Here is a 13,116-nt window from a genome sequence, read left to right as displayed (position 1 = left end):
CAAATTCTAGACTCAACATTTACTTTGGCCTAATGTGCAATGGTACTTTACCAAGCGGCATCTGCAACGGTGTTTTCTCTGTGCTGGATCTGAAACGCTAATTCTTTACTGTGGCCTTGACTGAATTCACTCAGTCGCAACTTTCCTGCATTCTGTAGAACGTTAATCTTTCCCTTGTCGAAATAATGGCTGTTGCACACTCGATATCGTCCGCAAAACATCCCAAAGGAATAATTAACTACCGCTTTGCTGTCTGTCGCCACAATATGTGGAACATATCGTCCTCACTTCGCAGAAAGCAAACTCTCAATGCCTTCGCTTATTTCCACACACTTGTGCAGTCTGCTGCGAGGCGAGAGAGAGAGATTTTAAGTCTCAAAATGATTTTACGTAATGGGGATCTCACCACCGTGTCGTGTCTGCGTCACCAAGTATTGCTTCAGTCAATCACCGTCTCGCTAGAGGTGAACATATTTTTATTTTTCTTGTTGCATCGCAGCCTAGCCCTTTTAATGACATACAGCCACTTATCCTCGGTCCCAGCCTTATTTAGTTAAAAGGAACAAGGCACTATTCTGGCCTTATCTATTTCTGCACTGAAGCTGGCCGTTCTCTTGCTAAATGGGAGTTTTACGATATCATTAACCATCTGCTCTGTTCGTCTCCAAAATGCGTTTCACTTCAACTTGTTTGTTCCATGCCATTGTCCATATTGGTAGAGTTTGTTTTGTTAGTTTTTGGTACATGAGATTAACTGCAATTGCCTTTTGTTGATATAAAATGAAGTTCACTCCAAAAGAAATGCACACTATTTTTTTTAAATCCATCTTTTATTCTACATGTTTGAAAGTTTTACAGTGTGTAGATACATCCTTTAGGAACAATATTTTCATTCCTCCACATAATTTCCATCCCTTTCAACTGCCTTACACCATCTTGGAACCAGCGCCTGTATACCCTCACGGTAAAATTCTGGACCTAAATGTCAGAGCCGCAGTTTGGCAGCGTGCACAAAGGAGTCATCATCTTGAAACCTTGTTCCATGAAGAGAGTCTTTCAGTTTCCCAAAGAGATGATAGTCACATGGAGCCAGGTCAGGACTGTAAGGCGGGTGTTTCAGTGTTGTCCATCCGAGTTTTGTGATCGCTTCCATGGTTTTTTGACTAACATGTGGCCGTGCATTGTCGCGCAGCAGAAAAACATCCTGCTTTTGCCAATGTGGTTGAACATGACTCAGTCGAGCTTGAAGTTTCTTCAGTGTCGTCACATATGTATCAGTATTTTTGGTGGTTCCACTTGGCATGATATCCACAAGCAAGAGTCGTTCGGAATCGGAAAACACCGAGGCCATAACTTTTCCAGCAGAAGGTGTGGTTTTGAATTTTTTTTTTCCTTGGGTGAATTTGCATGACGCCACTTCATTGATTACCTCTTCGTCTCCGGTGAAAGATGATGGAGCCATTTTTCATCACCTGTCACAATTCTTCAAAGAAATTCGTCTCCACCATTCTCGTACTGTTCCAAAAGTTCACTGCATACCGTTTTTCTTGTTTCTTTGTGAGCCACTGTCAACATCCTGGGAAACCACCTGGCACAAACCCTTTTTAACGCCAACACTTTCAGTGTTCTGCAAACACTTCCTTCCCCCATCCCAACGTAGCGTGACAATTCGTTCACTGTGATGCGTCTGTCAGCAGTCACCAATTCGTTAACTCTCTGCACATTGTCTGGAGTGTGTGCTGTACGAGGCCTGCCTCTGTGAGGACAGTCCTCAATATTGACGTGCCTGCTTTCATCACATAACCACTGACTAACTGTACTGCGATCGACAGCAGCATCTCCATACACCCTTTTCAACCTCTTGTGGATGTTTCCCACTGTCTCGTTTTCACAGCACAGGAATTCTATGACAGCACGTTGCTTCTGACGAACGTCAAGTGTAGCAGTCATCTTGAAGACATGCTGTGACGGCGCCACTCACGGGAACAGGTTGAACTAAGTTTGAAAACAAGCAGGAAGGATGTATCTACACACTGTAAAACTTTCACACATACAGAATGAAAACTGTATTTTTACAAAAATAGTGTGCATTTTTTTTGGAGTGACCCTCATATAATTATTATTTTCCGAGGATCTCATACTGTTCGTCCTGTCGTTATGGATCAAGCTCATGTAAGGTCCATAAAATCTGGATTCCTTATACAGTTAGGATAACACCTCATTGGGAAGCGTTCTCTGTATATTCGCTTTGTTTTACAGGTACTACATCCTGCCACACCACACATTAAATGATTGTATGGCAACTCTCCTGACGACTAATGTTCAATCTTTGACTTCGCATCATGCGTTGATCACAGTTACACACCTCACCATGGACAGATCACAAGCTGCCTGATGCAATGGACATGTGACACCAATGATAGTGGTGTGTGTGTGGCACAGGTTAATGCACTGAGCGATGCATGCATTTGTCACATGACGACGTGCTAGGAGCTGGGATATGTACAGTATGTTTGTTTCCAGTGTGCAACACCTGGGATACTTTCGAGAGTGAGGCACAACTGCACGAACCGTTGCAATACATGCACTGAGACTTGAGGTCATCGCTTTAAACAGTTACTACGAACCAAGGTGTTGTTCCGTGGTGTACACTGTGTATGTCCATAACACAGTAACTATAGGTTTTCGACCATTAGTTACCTGTCTCAATATAATCGGTTGTGGGCCCACTATCACCTGTCTCAATTTGACCCAAAAGGTTTCAGACAACCTATATAACCACTACGAGGTCTATGTTGATAAGTGAAATCATTTAGGCTACCAGACATCAGTAGACTGAACACGGATGAGCGTCACTGCGGGCATGTGATGCAGTAAGAAAATTATGTAAACAGAGTGGAGATGAATGGGAAATCATTCCAAGGGAGATACGGGTCGCAAACTGGAAAAATACGAGCTGACGCAAACGACCTTGACAAAAGGGCAGATTGTAATGATCTGACGCCTGAAAACGAGCATTTCCCAAACCGCGAAGCTGGTCTTTGGTTCGTGTGCTACTGTGTTGAGCACATATAGAAAGTAGTTCAAGGACGGTGAAATCACGAGCATTCGACACGCTGTAAGATATCCACACCTCATCACAAAAGTTGGGGGTCGGACGCATACCAACTCGATAAAACAGGATGGGCGGCGATCTGTGGAATATTTGACGCGAAAGTACAATGAGTTTCAGGCGTAAGTGGTTCGGAGAACACCGTTCAGTGCACATTGATGAACAAAAAAATGGTTCAAATGGCTCTGAGCACTGTGGGACTTAACATCTATGGTCATCAGTCCCCTAGAACTTAGAACTACTTAAACCTAACTAACCTAAGGACAGCACACAACACCCAGTCATCACGAGGCACAGAAAATCAATGACTCCACCGGGAATCGAACCCGGGAACCCGGGCGTGGGAAGCGAGAATGCTACCGCACGACCACGGGCTGCGGACCATTGATGAACAGGAGGCTTCGAAGAAGACGAGTGCAACGTATTGCGATGTTGGCCCAACGGCATCATCGATTACTATTGCAGTGAGAACAGGATGATCGAGATTGGATCATGGATCAATGGAATCACGTTTCTTGTTACATCAGGTCGATACACCGTCATCCAGGAGTATGGCTGCTCGGAAAATGTTCCGTGCCACGGACGCGAGCCATTAGTAGCTTTACGTTATGTGGACATTCACTCGGGCTTCCGTAGGACCTGTGGTAGTAATCGAATGCACTATAACAGCTGCGGATTTCGTGAAAGGGACTGTGGACCACCTGCATTCCTCCAGGCTTGATGTTTTCTCTGAGGCGACATCATCTTCCAGCAGAATAACTGTATGTGTAACAAATTCAGAATCATAGTACAGTCTTTTTCAAGAGAATGCCAGTGCTCATGTTGATGTCTTGGCCACAAAATTGACTTGATCTGAACCCTCCTGAAAACATGTGAGGATTTTGAACCGTTCACATATATCACGGAATATTTGTCACACATTGAATCATACGGTTGAAAGTGAAACACAGGTGTTAAGTCGTAGTTTTTTTGAACGTGTAAAGTCATTGCTTTGGCAAGTTAAGTTATACAGGGTGTTACAAAAAGGTACGGCCAAACTTTCAGGAAACATTCCTCACACACAAAGAAAGAAAATATGTTATGTGGACATGTGTCCGGAAACGCTTACTTTCCATGTTAGAGCTCATTTTATTACTTCTTTTCAAGTCACATTAATCATGGAATGGAAACACACAGCAACAGAACGTACCAGCGTGACTTCAAACACTTTGTTACAGGAAATGTTCAAAATGTCCTCCGTTAGCGAGGATACATGCATCCACCCTCCGTCGCATGGAATCCCTGATGCGCTGATGCAGCCCTGGAGAATGGCGTGTTGTATCACAGCCGTCCACAATACGAGCACGAAGAGTCTCTACATTTGGTACCGGGGTTGCGTAGACAAGAGCTTTCAAATGCCCCCATAAACGAAAGTCAAGAGGGTTGAGGCCAGGAGAGCGTGGAGGCCATGGAATTGGTCCGCCTCTACCAATCCATCGGTCACTGAATCTGTTGTTGAGCACTTCGACTGAAATGTGCAGGAGCTCCATCGTGCATGAACCACATGTTGTGTCGTACTTGTAAAGGCACATGTTCTAGCAGCACAGGTAGAGTATCCCGTATGAAATCATGATAACGTGCTCCTTTGAGCGTAGGTGGAAGAACATGGGGCCCAATCAGGATATCACCAACAATGCCTGCCCAAATGTTCACAGAACGTTCACACAAGCACCGAAGTCAACATTACCTGGACCAACTGGTTGTGAACCGAGGAAGTACAGTACATACTGACGAAACACATCTTTTCTTTATTTGTGTGTGAGTAATGTTTCCTGAAAGATTGGCCATACCTTTTTGTAACACCCTGTATATTCAGTGCATCATGTAAAAGAATTCTGTGAAGTATTTGTAAAGGCTTCGTCAAAAAAAAAAAAAAAAAAAAATTCACAGTGACTGCATTGCATAACAAGAATTTCAAAAAACAAATGATAAATTACTCTTGGTATTTTCTCTTGCACTTTATTGCTTTAGCAAGCATGCTTCGTACATTTCTTTTCCTTCTAGTATTACGAATCTTCTTTCTTTTTATATAATTCACGTGTTTACGTCTTTTTTCTTGTTTCAGACGAGCAACCCAAAGAAAACTCCGGAAGAGGAATCGACAACATGATCTTCGATGGTGATCAGAGATCTCCAAGCTCTTCTATTAAAGCCAACCATGACACTGTAGAAAATACCACGTCCTCTTCTATTAAAGCGAACCAGCACACTGAATACAGTACCACATCCTCTCCTAGTAAAGCCAACCAGCACGCTGTAGACAGTACTACGTCTGTACCTGTTGTTTAGAGCAAGCACAAAGGATCGCTAACCCGTATCGGGATGAACGATCTGAACAGATGTTCAGAGACTGGAAGCATTTAGATGCTCGTGGACATATGAAATACTCATTTACTCCAGTTTAAATTATGTTCAAGTCTCCATAGAGTCGCATACATCAATTTTTGTAGTCCTTCAAGACAAGTATCTGGTGCGTGTAAATTTAGTAATGTTTACAGTTTAGCATTATACGTAGTGTACAATGTCTAAGTAAGCGTCTTATTTCCAAGTTTTCTCATGTACTTTCACGGAGTGTGACTGCCGTTTTCCATATCAGTTTCGTAGACATTCCAGTGGTCTTTCTGATGTAGATACGAAGCAATGTTAGAAATATGGCCCACATTGCAGGAGCCTAGATTATAGCCTCTGGCCCTAAATCTGTCAGTATTATTTACAATAGTTGTTATATTTCGCTATTGCCGACATATTCGCGCAAGATATTTAACAGCTTCGATTAATAAAGGGAACAGCCAATCAGTTACCGGTACAGTTCCGGCAATTGATTGGTTGTTTACTTTATGATCGAAGCTTACCCGCAGTTGCTCTTAACAGCCATTTTAAAGATTATGATATTCAGCAAATTAAAAATTTATCCTTTATTTCACCGCCACAGTCGCATATTTGTTTTTGTCAGGCACAATTTCGATCAATGTTTTATCTTCTTCAGAGCAGTGTAGTTCCGTAAGCAAAGCTTCGTATCGCTGTGGAACTACACATCAGACAGTACACAACTCCACTGTTCTGAAACTGATCAAATATTGATAGAAAATAGTAGTCATAAAAATAAATGTCCAACTGACACAGTGAAATAAAGGGTAAATTTTAAAGCTGTTATGTTTAGTGGCACTGTGTATCTTATAACAGCAGTTAACTGCTTATTACTCAGAATGACCTGCACCAGAGCCTATTTCATTACTGTCACGAATCTCTTTTGTAACTATCCATGACATACCTAATCTTCTCAGCATAAAATGATTTAAAAGTCACAAGAATACCATCTGCAAAACTGTATTACTGACCTGTGTGTGATGGAATTCAAAGCATCACTCTTTGCCCGCTCTGGTAGCAAGCATTACAACTACAATATCACGTGAAAGTAACAGTATAAATGTAAGCAGACTTGTGCATTTTACTCATGTATAACACGCCAACATAAGTAAAGTGCGATCTAAACTTATCCTGACAACAACGTAAAGACGATTTCCACTGCATTTGTCCGATCTGTGTTTATTGTGTTAAATGTGTGGAGTGTATGTAGTGAAATATGATGATTGAATCGTTGTGGTATATTTATACTGTTACGAATGGACCTCGTATACAGTGGGTGCAATTTTTGTACATAATTTATATCAATAAATAAAAAACATAAAAATTGAACTACCTATGAACAATTCATCCCTCTTCTTTTGAGAGTGGTAATTTTTGCCGTAGTTACAATAGTTTCAGGTAGAATATATTTAACATTCTACATTACACATTCCAGCATTTCTCCTGTTACTCCAAGATTCTTCTTACGAGTGTTGCTCCTACTACGACTACATTAACCAATCTCTATTTCTTTAGAAAATAGCCATCAATACGTCTCTACGACTAAATGGTGCACTACGACCGCTAAAAAGAAGCAAAGACTGGACGAGGTGATGCTGTGGACTCGGGTTTGCTAAGAGCTGATTTAGAATTCCTTTCTGACTGCCGTGATTTTGGTTTCACATGTTTCCCCTAAAACAATCTAGCAGGTTTCTTTTTTTCCAAAAACGTTACTGCCGATTTCCTAAATCATTTACTTAATAAGAAACAGCGTTTATGTCTTACAAAATTCTGGGACTTGTAGAGGGGAGTGAGTACATAATAGTTTGAACAGGAACCATGTCAGGAAACGCACCGTTTTGATTCTATTATGGTTTTATTGAACTTCTGCTTGAGGAACTGAATTAGGCGTGATGCAGTACAATTATTAAATAACAGTTCGAAAGCAAACATAATGAAACATCGGGTTATCAACTAAGCAGATTTTTTTTTGTATCAACACTTAGACATTGCATGTTTACACTATTCCAAAACAAAAAAGAACCAGCATATTCTACGTACAGAACAGTACTGATGCGGCTCGTTATGGCGACCACCAAACGTTGTCACAGACACGGTGTCCACGAAGTATTTTCTGATACACATTCTCCATCCCACACGGTGTCTATTCAGTTTGTGGTGCAGCGACCATAACTCGCGCCAGCGGATCGTCATCTCTCTCTACATGAGTCTCACAAATTAAACTTTGGGTAAGGTCAGCGTTTCTCGACAAAGGTTCCTATTCAGAATATTGCGTACTCACCCCCTCTAAAATTCATTTAAGTTTGTAGCGGGAATTTCCGAACACCCTACATACAAATGGCGACAATATCGCGTACACAAGTTATCAAAGGGCAGTGCATTGACGGAGCCGTCATTTGTATTCAAGTGATTCACATGAAAAGGTTTCCGACGTGATTATGGCAGCACAAAGAGAATTAAGAGACTTTGAACGCGAAATGGTAGTTGGGACCAGATCCACGAGACATTCCATTTCGGAAATCGTTAGGGAATCCAATACTCCGCGATCCGCTGTGTCAAGAGTGATATCAAATTTCAGATAATCCCCTCACTGTGGTCAACGCAGTGGTCGACGACCTTCACTTAAAGATTAAGAGTAGCGGCGTTTGTGTGCAGTTGTCGGTGCTAACGGATAAGTAACACTGCCTACAGAAATCAATGTGGGACTTACGACGAACGTATTTGTTAGCACAGTGCGGATAAATTTGGCGTTAATGGGCTATGGCAGCAGGCGACATCGCCTGCTGCGCCTCTCCTGGTCTCGTGAACATATCGCCTGGAACCTAGACGAGTGGAAAAACGTGACCTGGTCTGATGAGTCCAGATTCCAGCTGGTAAGAGCTGATGGTAGGGTTTGAGTGAGGCGCAGACCCCACGAAGCCAAGGACGCAAGTTGTCAACAAGGTACTGTCCAAGCTGATAGTAGTTCTGTAATGGTGTGGGCTCTGTTTACGTGGAATTGACTGGGTTCTTCGGATGTTCGACTGCTTCGAGACCATTTGCAGCTATTCGTGGAGGACACGTTCGTAAACAACGATATAATTTCTATGGATGACAAGCACCATCTCACACAGTTGTTTGCGATTGGTCTGAAGAACATTCTGGACAATTCGAGCGAATGGTTTGGCCACCAATATCACTCGACATGAATTTTATCGAGTATTTAAGGGACATAATCTAGAGGTCAATTCATTATGGACGGCTATAGAGGCAGCAAGGGTAAATATTTCTGAAGAGGACTTCCAGAGACTTGATGAGTCTATGCCACGTTCTAAGACGTCGTGGTCTCCTGACCTTCATTGCTTACATATTCCGCCCTCACAATCATATGCTGTACATCAAGACGCTTCATTCGAACCCAAACTCGATAAGATGAAGTCAATGTTGTATGAATTCATGTAAACGATATGCAAATAACAAATAAATCGCAAATGCGCACCGTGGTTGAAATACTCGAGGCTTGCGAACACACACACATTCAAGACACGACGGTCACAAAAGCTTTCAGCTCGGAAGAGGCGAATCGCACGCCAGGAGGCCAGTCCCTTCAGAGGACGAGTCAACCTATCTACGTCAGCCGGCGACCGCCCATAGAGCAGACAGCGTTTGCCCGAGTGAAAGGGAGAACGACCCTAAGTTCGGCTTAAAAGCAAATTCCGCTACATAGTGTGGGAGCACCCAGCCTACCCATTCTTTATAAACATAGCACGCAGTTTCAGAGGTTTCCACAGGGAGACAGCAAACGCCAAACGCCGATGCTACATATTTCCGGATTGGTCGCCTTAAACGAAACGTCATTCTCCCGTTTTAGAAGAGCAATGCTGATTGGCAGACGATATTCCTGACGCCTTGAGCTGAAGGAGTAATGGAAGAGACCTAAAGATATACCCCTTCATGTCTGGCGTGCAAAGTGGCCGTTCCATTGTCGCTCTTGGAGCGAGAACATGGAACGAGAGCGTGTGCGCTCGTACGTATACTCAAAGAGTGAGGAACAAGTCTCTCCTCAAGAGGGAATTGGAGTGTGACTGTATATTGAGTCCTTGCGATTAAGCATTGATCACTGTATTGGCCTCCACACTTATTGTGCTCGGGAGGACGACGGTTCAATCCCGTCTCCAGCCATCCTGATTTAGGTTTTCCGTGATTTCCCTAAATCGTTTCAGGCAAATGCCGGGATGGTTCCTTTGAAAGGGCACGGCCGATTTCCTTCCCAATCCTTCCCTAACCCGAGCATGCGCTCCGTCTCTAATGACCTCGTTGTCGACGGGACGTTAAACACTAATCACCACCACAACCACCACTTATTGTGCGGTGTAAATGGACAGAGTTATAGTTAAATGCCTGCGAGCGAATTTTTGAGTGGCATCGCGGTGGGCTTGTTATCTGAACAGTGTACCACACCAATAGACTAGGGGCGAATAGGAGACCTTGACTTCATCAAGGCGTAGGGAGAGTTGATTGGCGAAGGTCAATCCAGATAGAACGAGAGTTATCTTATTTGTCAGCAGCGAGCGGAGCAAACAGCAGTCATCGCAGCTTACGGTGTTGTGCGCTACAGCTCTTGCGAGCCCCATATTTCCTCCACAGCAGTACACTTCACTGCATTTCACACGCAATAGCCTCGACCGTACCTAGCAACATTCTAAAGGATAATTATTCAAGTTGAATCGGCGCGCCTCTCAGCCATTCTGACAAGTCAATAACAATCTTAAACTTTGTATAGAAATATCAGACATGCTCGGTTCTACCAAGGATGCAGTTGACAAACTACACACAGCTGGCGTGTATGAAATTGGTTGTGCGTGTGGATTAGTCTACATAGGTGAGACGGGACGTCCGATTAGCACAAGGCTCTCGGAACATGAAAGATATATCCGCCTGAAACAACACACTAAGTCAGCAGTGGCGGAACACCGAGACGAGTGCGGGAAACCAATATTTTTTCAAGAAGCCCGCGTCCTGGCGAAACAGCCTCTCACTTTCAAAAGAAAGATTAGAGAGGCGATAGAAATAGCCAAAAGACCCGCCAACATGAATAGAGAGGACGGGTACAAGCTTCCGAGGTCTTGGCTGCCTGCAATAGCAGGGCTACGGAGCGGCGGCAGAGCCGTGGCGGCCCATGCAGACACGCGGAGAGCCGCAGTAGTGGTCGCGAGCACACAAAGCAATGGCACGCCGCAGCCGGCTTCTGGACGGCATGGAAACAGTGTGACGTCACAGCCATCACCTGTTCGCTATTCGTCCGTCTCCTCCAATGGGGTGGATTAATATAAAGACCAATAGAAAACAGCTATTTCAGCCAATGACAGATAATAAAGGAAACACCAATAAAGCATACCTTACACCCCTCCTCCTCCTCCTTTTACAGCCAATCAAGTAACGACACGGTTTTTTTTTTCGTGCAGCTATTTAAGGAACCAAGTGTGTTCATTTAGCATGTGCTACTTTTAAACAGTTTTTTATCTCCATTTTACAGTCACCCCGTTTTTTGTATATTGCCTTCCATGATGTTCTCCCTTTTTTATATCTATGTTCGCCTTCTTCTCTCCTTTGCTGTTTTTAAATGTCTTCTATTGTTTTGTTCTATGTCTTTCGGCTGAAGAGCAGCGCATATGCTGCTGCCAGCCCGCCCCGATGGGGAATTGAAATACAATAAGGAAAAAAAAATTCATTTAGCAGTTAACGTAAGGCCCTGATGAAGGCTAGCTGCAACGCTGGCCGAAACGTTGGCGCATTTTAAATTATGACGATGCGGTCTGATACCCCAAAGAATTTTATTGAAGAAGACAACGGCCGCGGAAGCCTACGCTTACATTTGTATAGAAATTTAATTAGCGAATCCTATCCTTAAGAGATAACTTCACATTCTGAAAAGAACCCGGAAATAACTTTTTCAGTTCATAACTAAAAGTGCCATTGTGATTTCTCAGAATTTTTGAAAAAAATAATAATTTTCGTTAGTTTCATGTTTTTCTTGCACTAAATAGCACTACTACAGTACCCAAGTATCCCACTAGTTACGTAAGAAATTTTGTGGATTTTTGTGTCATTTCCTTACAGCGGACGGCTTCAGAAGATATTTATTGCTGAAAGTTTTTCAGGCATTTCTCTTTAGAACGTTAGGAGCGTCTGTCTGACTTCTGTAGTAGTGTGGGGGTGGAAATTGCATCTTGCAGGAGCCACAGGGTAAAGGGTACATCTCAGATTAATCCATTGCACAGAATGACAGAATAGCACCCACACGTTCACCACAGAATGTCGAGTTGCTGTACTATGCTGGGCAAAAGGAGGTCCGACACGATATTAGGAGGTGTTACGTGACTTTTGTCACCTCATTCTGTAGCATTGTGTACCATTTGCTAGTCGTAAGTGAAACATGTAGTATGAATTACAGACTGATCTGGAACACATATCTTAAGAGAGAGTTTTTTGTTCAGGTTGAACAAAACCATTACCCACAGCTCTTGAAGATCAAGGCTTGCTGAAGAATATATACGTAAGTTCTACAGGTTCCACCAGACTTCACCAGAAATGAAAGACGAGTCAGAAAAATCACCAAAACTGTTCTCGCCAGCCAACACACTGAAGCGAAAAAAGCATAAATCAAAAATTAAGCTACCAACCTGTAAATGAGATTTTATATTTACAGCAGCCGAAGACAACGGCTGAATGGCGCAGAGAAAGAAATTAACAGAAGAGGCCTGGAATTGGTTTGTTAAACTAAAAAGTTTTTCAGCTTAAGCTTTAATGTGTCTATAAAGAAGAGTTTGCAGGATTTCAAAAAAATTAATGGTGGCCCTCAACTACGTACCCTCAGACTCAGAGTTGAAATATTTAAAGTTTTGGCTGGTTTCGTTGTCTAGGGGCTGAGATACGTAGTTGCCGCATTACATGCAAAATACTGCTGGGTCTACAGTATACAATATGAATACACACATGAATCGAATGGTCGAAGGTTCCTATCACTCGGCAATTGAGAATTTTGAATGTAACATATAAATTTATAAATGAAAGATTGCAATTAATTAAAATCTGCAGGTACTATTTTAACGACTTTAAATGATGAGTACGATAGCAGAAGTACTTTTAAGAATGTCATTTATTACCGTAAAACACTTACTGGTGTCGATGGTCCAGCAATTAAATAAAATATAAGTTGAATGACAGGGAAACAATAGATTCCTACATAGCTCGCGAGATATTCACTTCTAAATGCATACTACATCTTCACTGCAGAAGCCACGGAAATCTCACAAGTGCACAAGTCAGCACTATGAAATATTTCTATCTCCCGCGACCACGCGCAAACTGCTGAACACTATCCAAGTATTTCCTGCGAGCGTCCGTCGCGCCTTCGCGTCTAGCACTCCCCCACTTCCATCCAGACTCTCAACTGACTTCGGCAGTCGCCTACCATAGTAACGAGCGCTGTGATTCGCCAGAGGGCTCCCGCCATGTCTCCAAGGCAACACACACTCACAAACATATTGAAACCCATACTAACTACTGGATTTACATTTAAATAACTTGAAATTAAATAAATATTCCTATGGCTGGAC

The 13,116-nt window shown here is 42.8% G+C and overlaps 1 protein-coding gene across 1 annotated transcript in view; it reads left to right on the top strand.

Moving 5' to 3' along the window:
• The window catches only part of LOC124789055 (sialin-like), an 89,370-nt gene extending 83,930 nt beyond the window's left edge, over positions 1-5,440 (top strand). The window contains exon 10 of the mRNA XM_047256346.1: positions 5,217-5,440. Coding sequence (XP_047112302.1) covers positions 5,217-5,440 — 224 coding nt within the window. The remainder of the gene's footprint in view (positions 1-5,216) is intronic.
• The last annotated feature ends 7,676 nt before the right edge of the window (positions 5,441-13,116 follow it).

The sequence above is a fragment of the Schistocerca piceifrons genome, chromosome 3 (genome assembly GCF_021461385.2).
Source record: "Schistocerca piceifrons isolate TAMUIC-IGC-003096 chromosome 3, iqSchPice1.1, whole genome shotgun sequence".
Classification (NCBI taxonomy): Eukaryota; Metazoa; Arthropoda; class Insecta; order Orthoptera; family Acrididae; genus Schistocerca; species Schistocerca piceifrons.
Note: the sequence above shows the minus strand (reverse complement) of the source record. Positions and strands in the feature narration are given on the sequence as shown.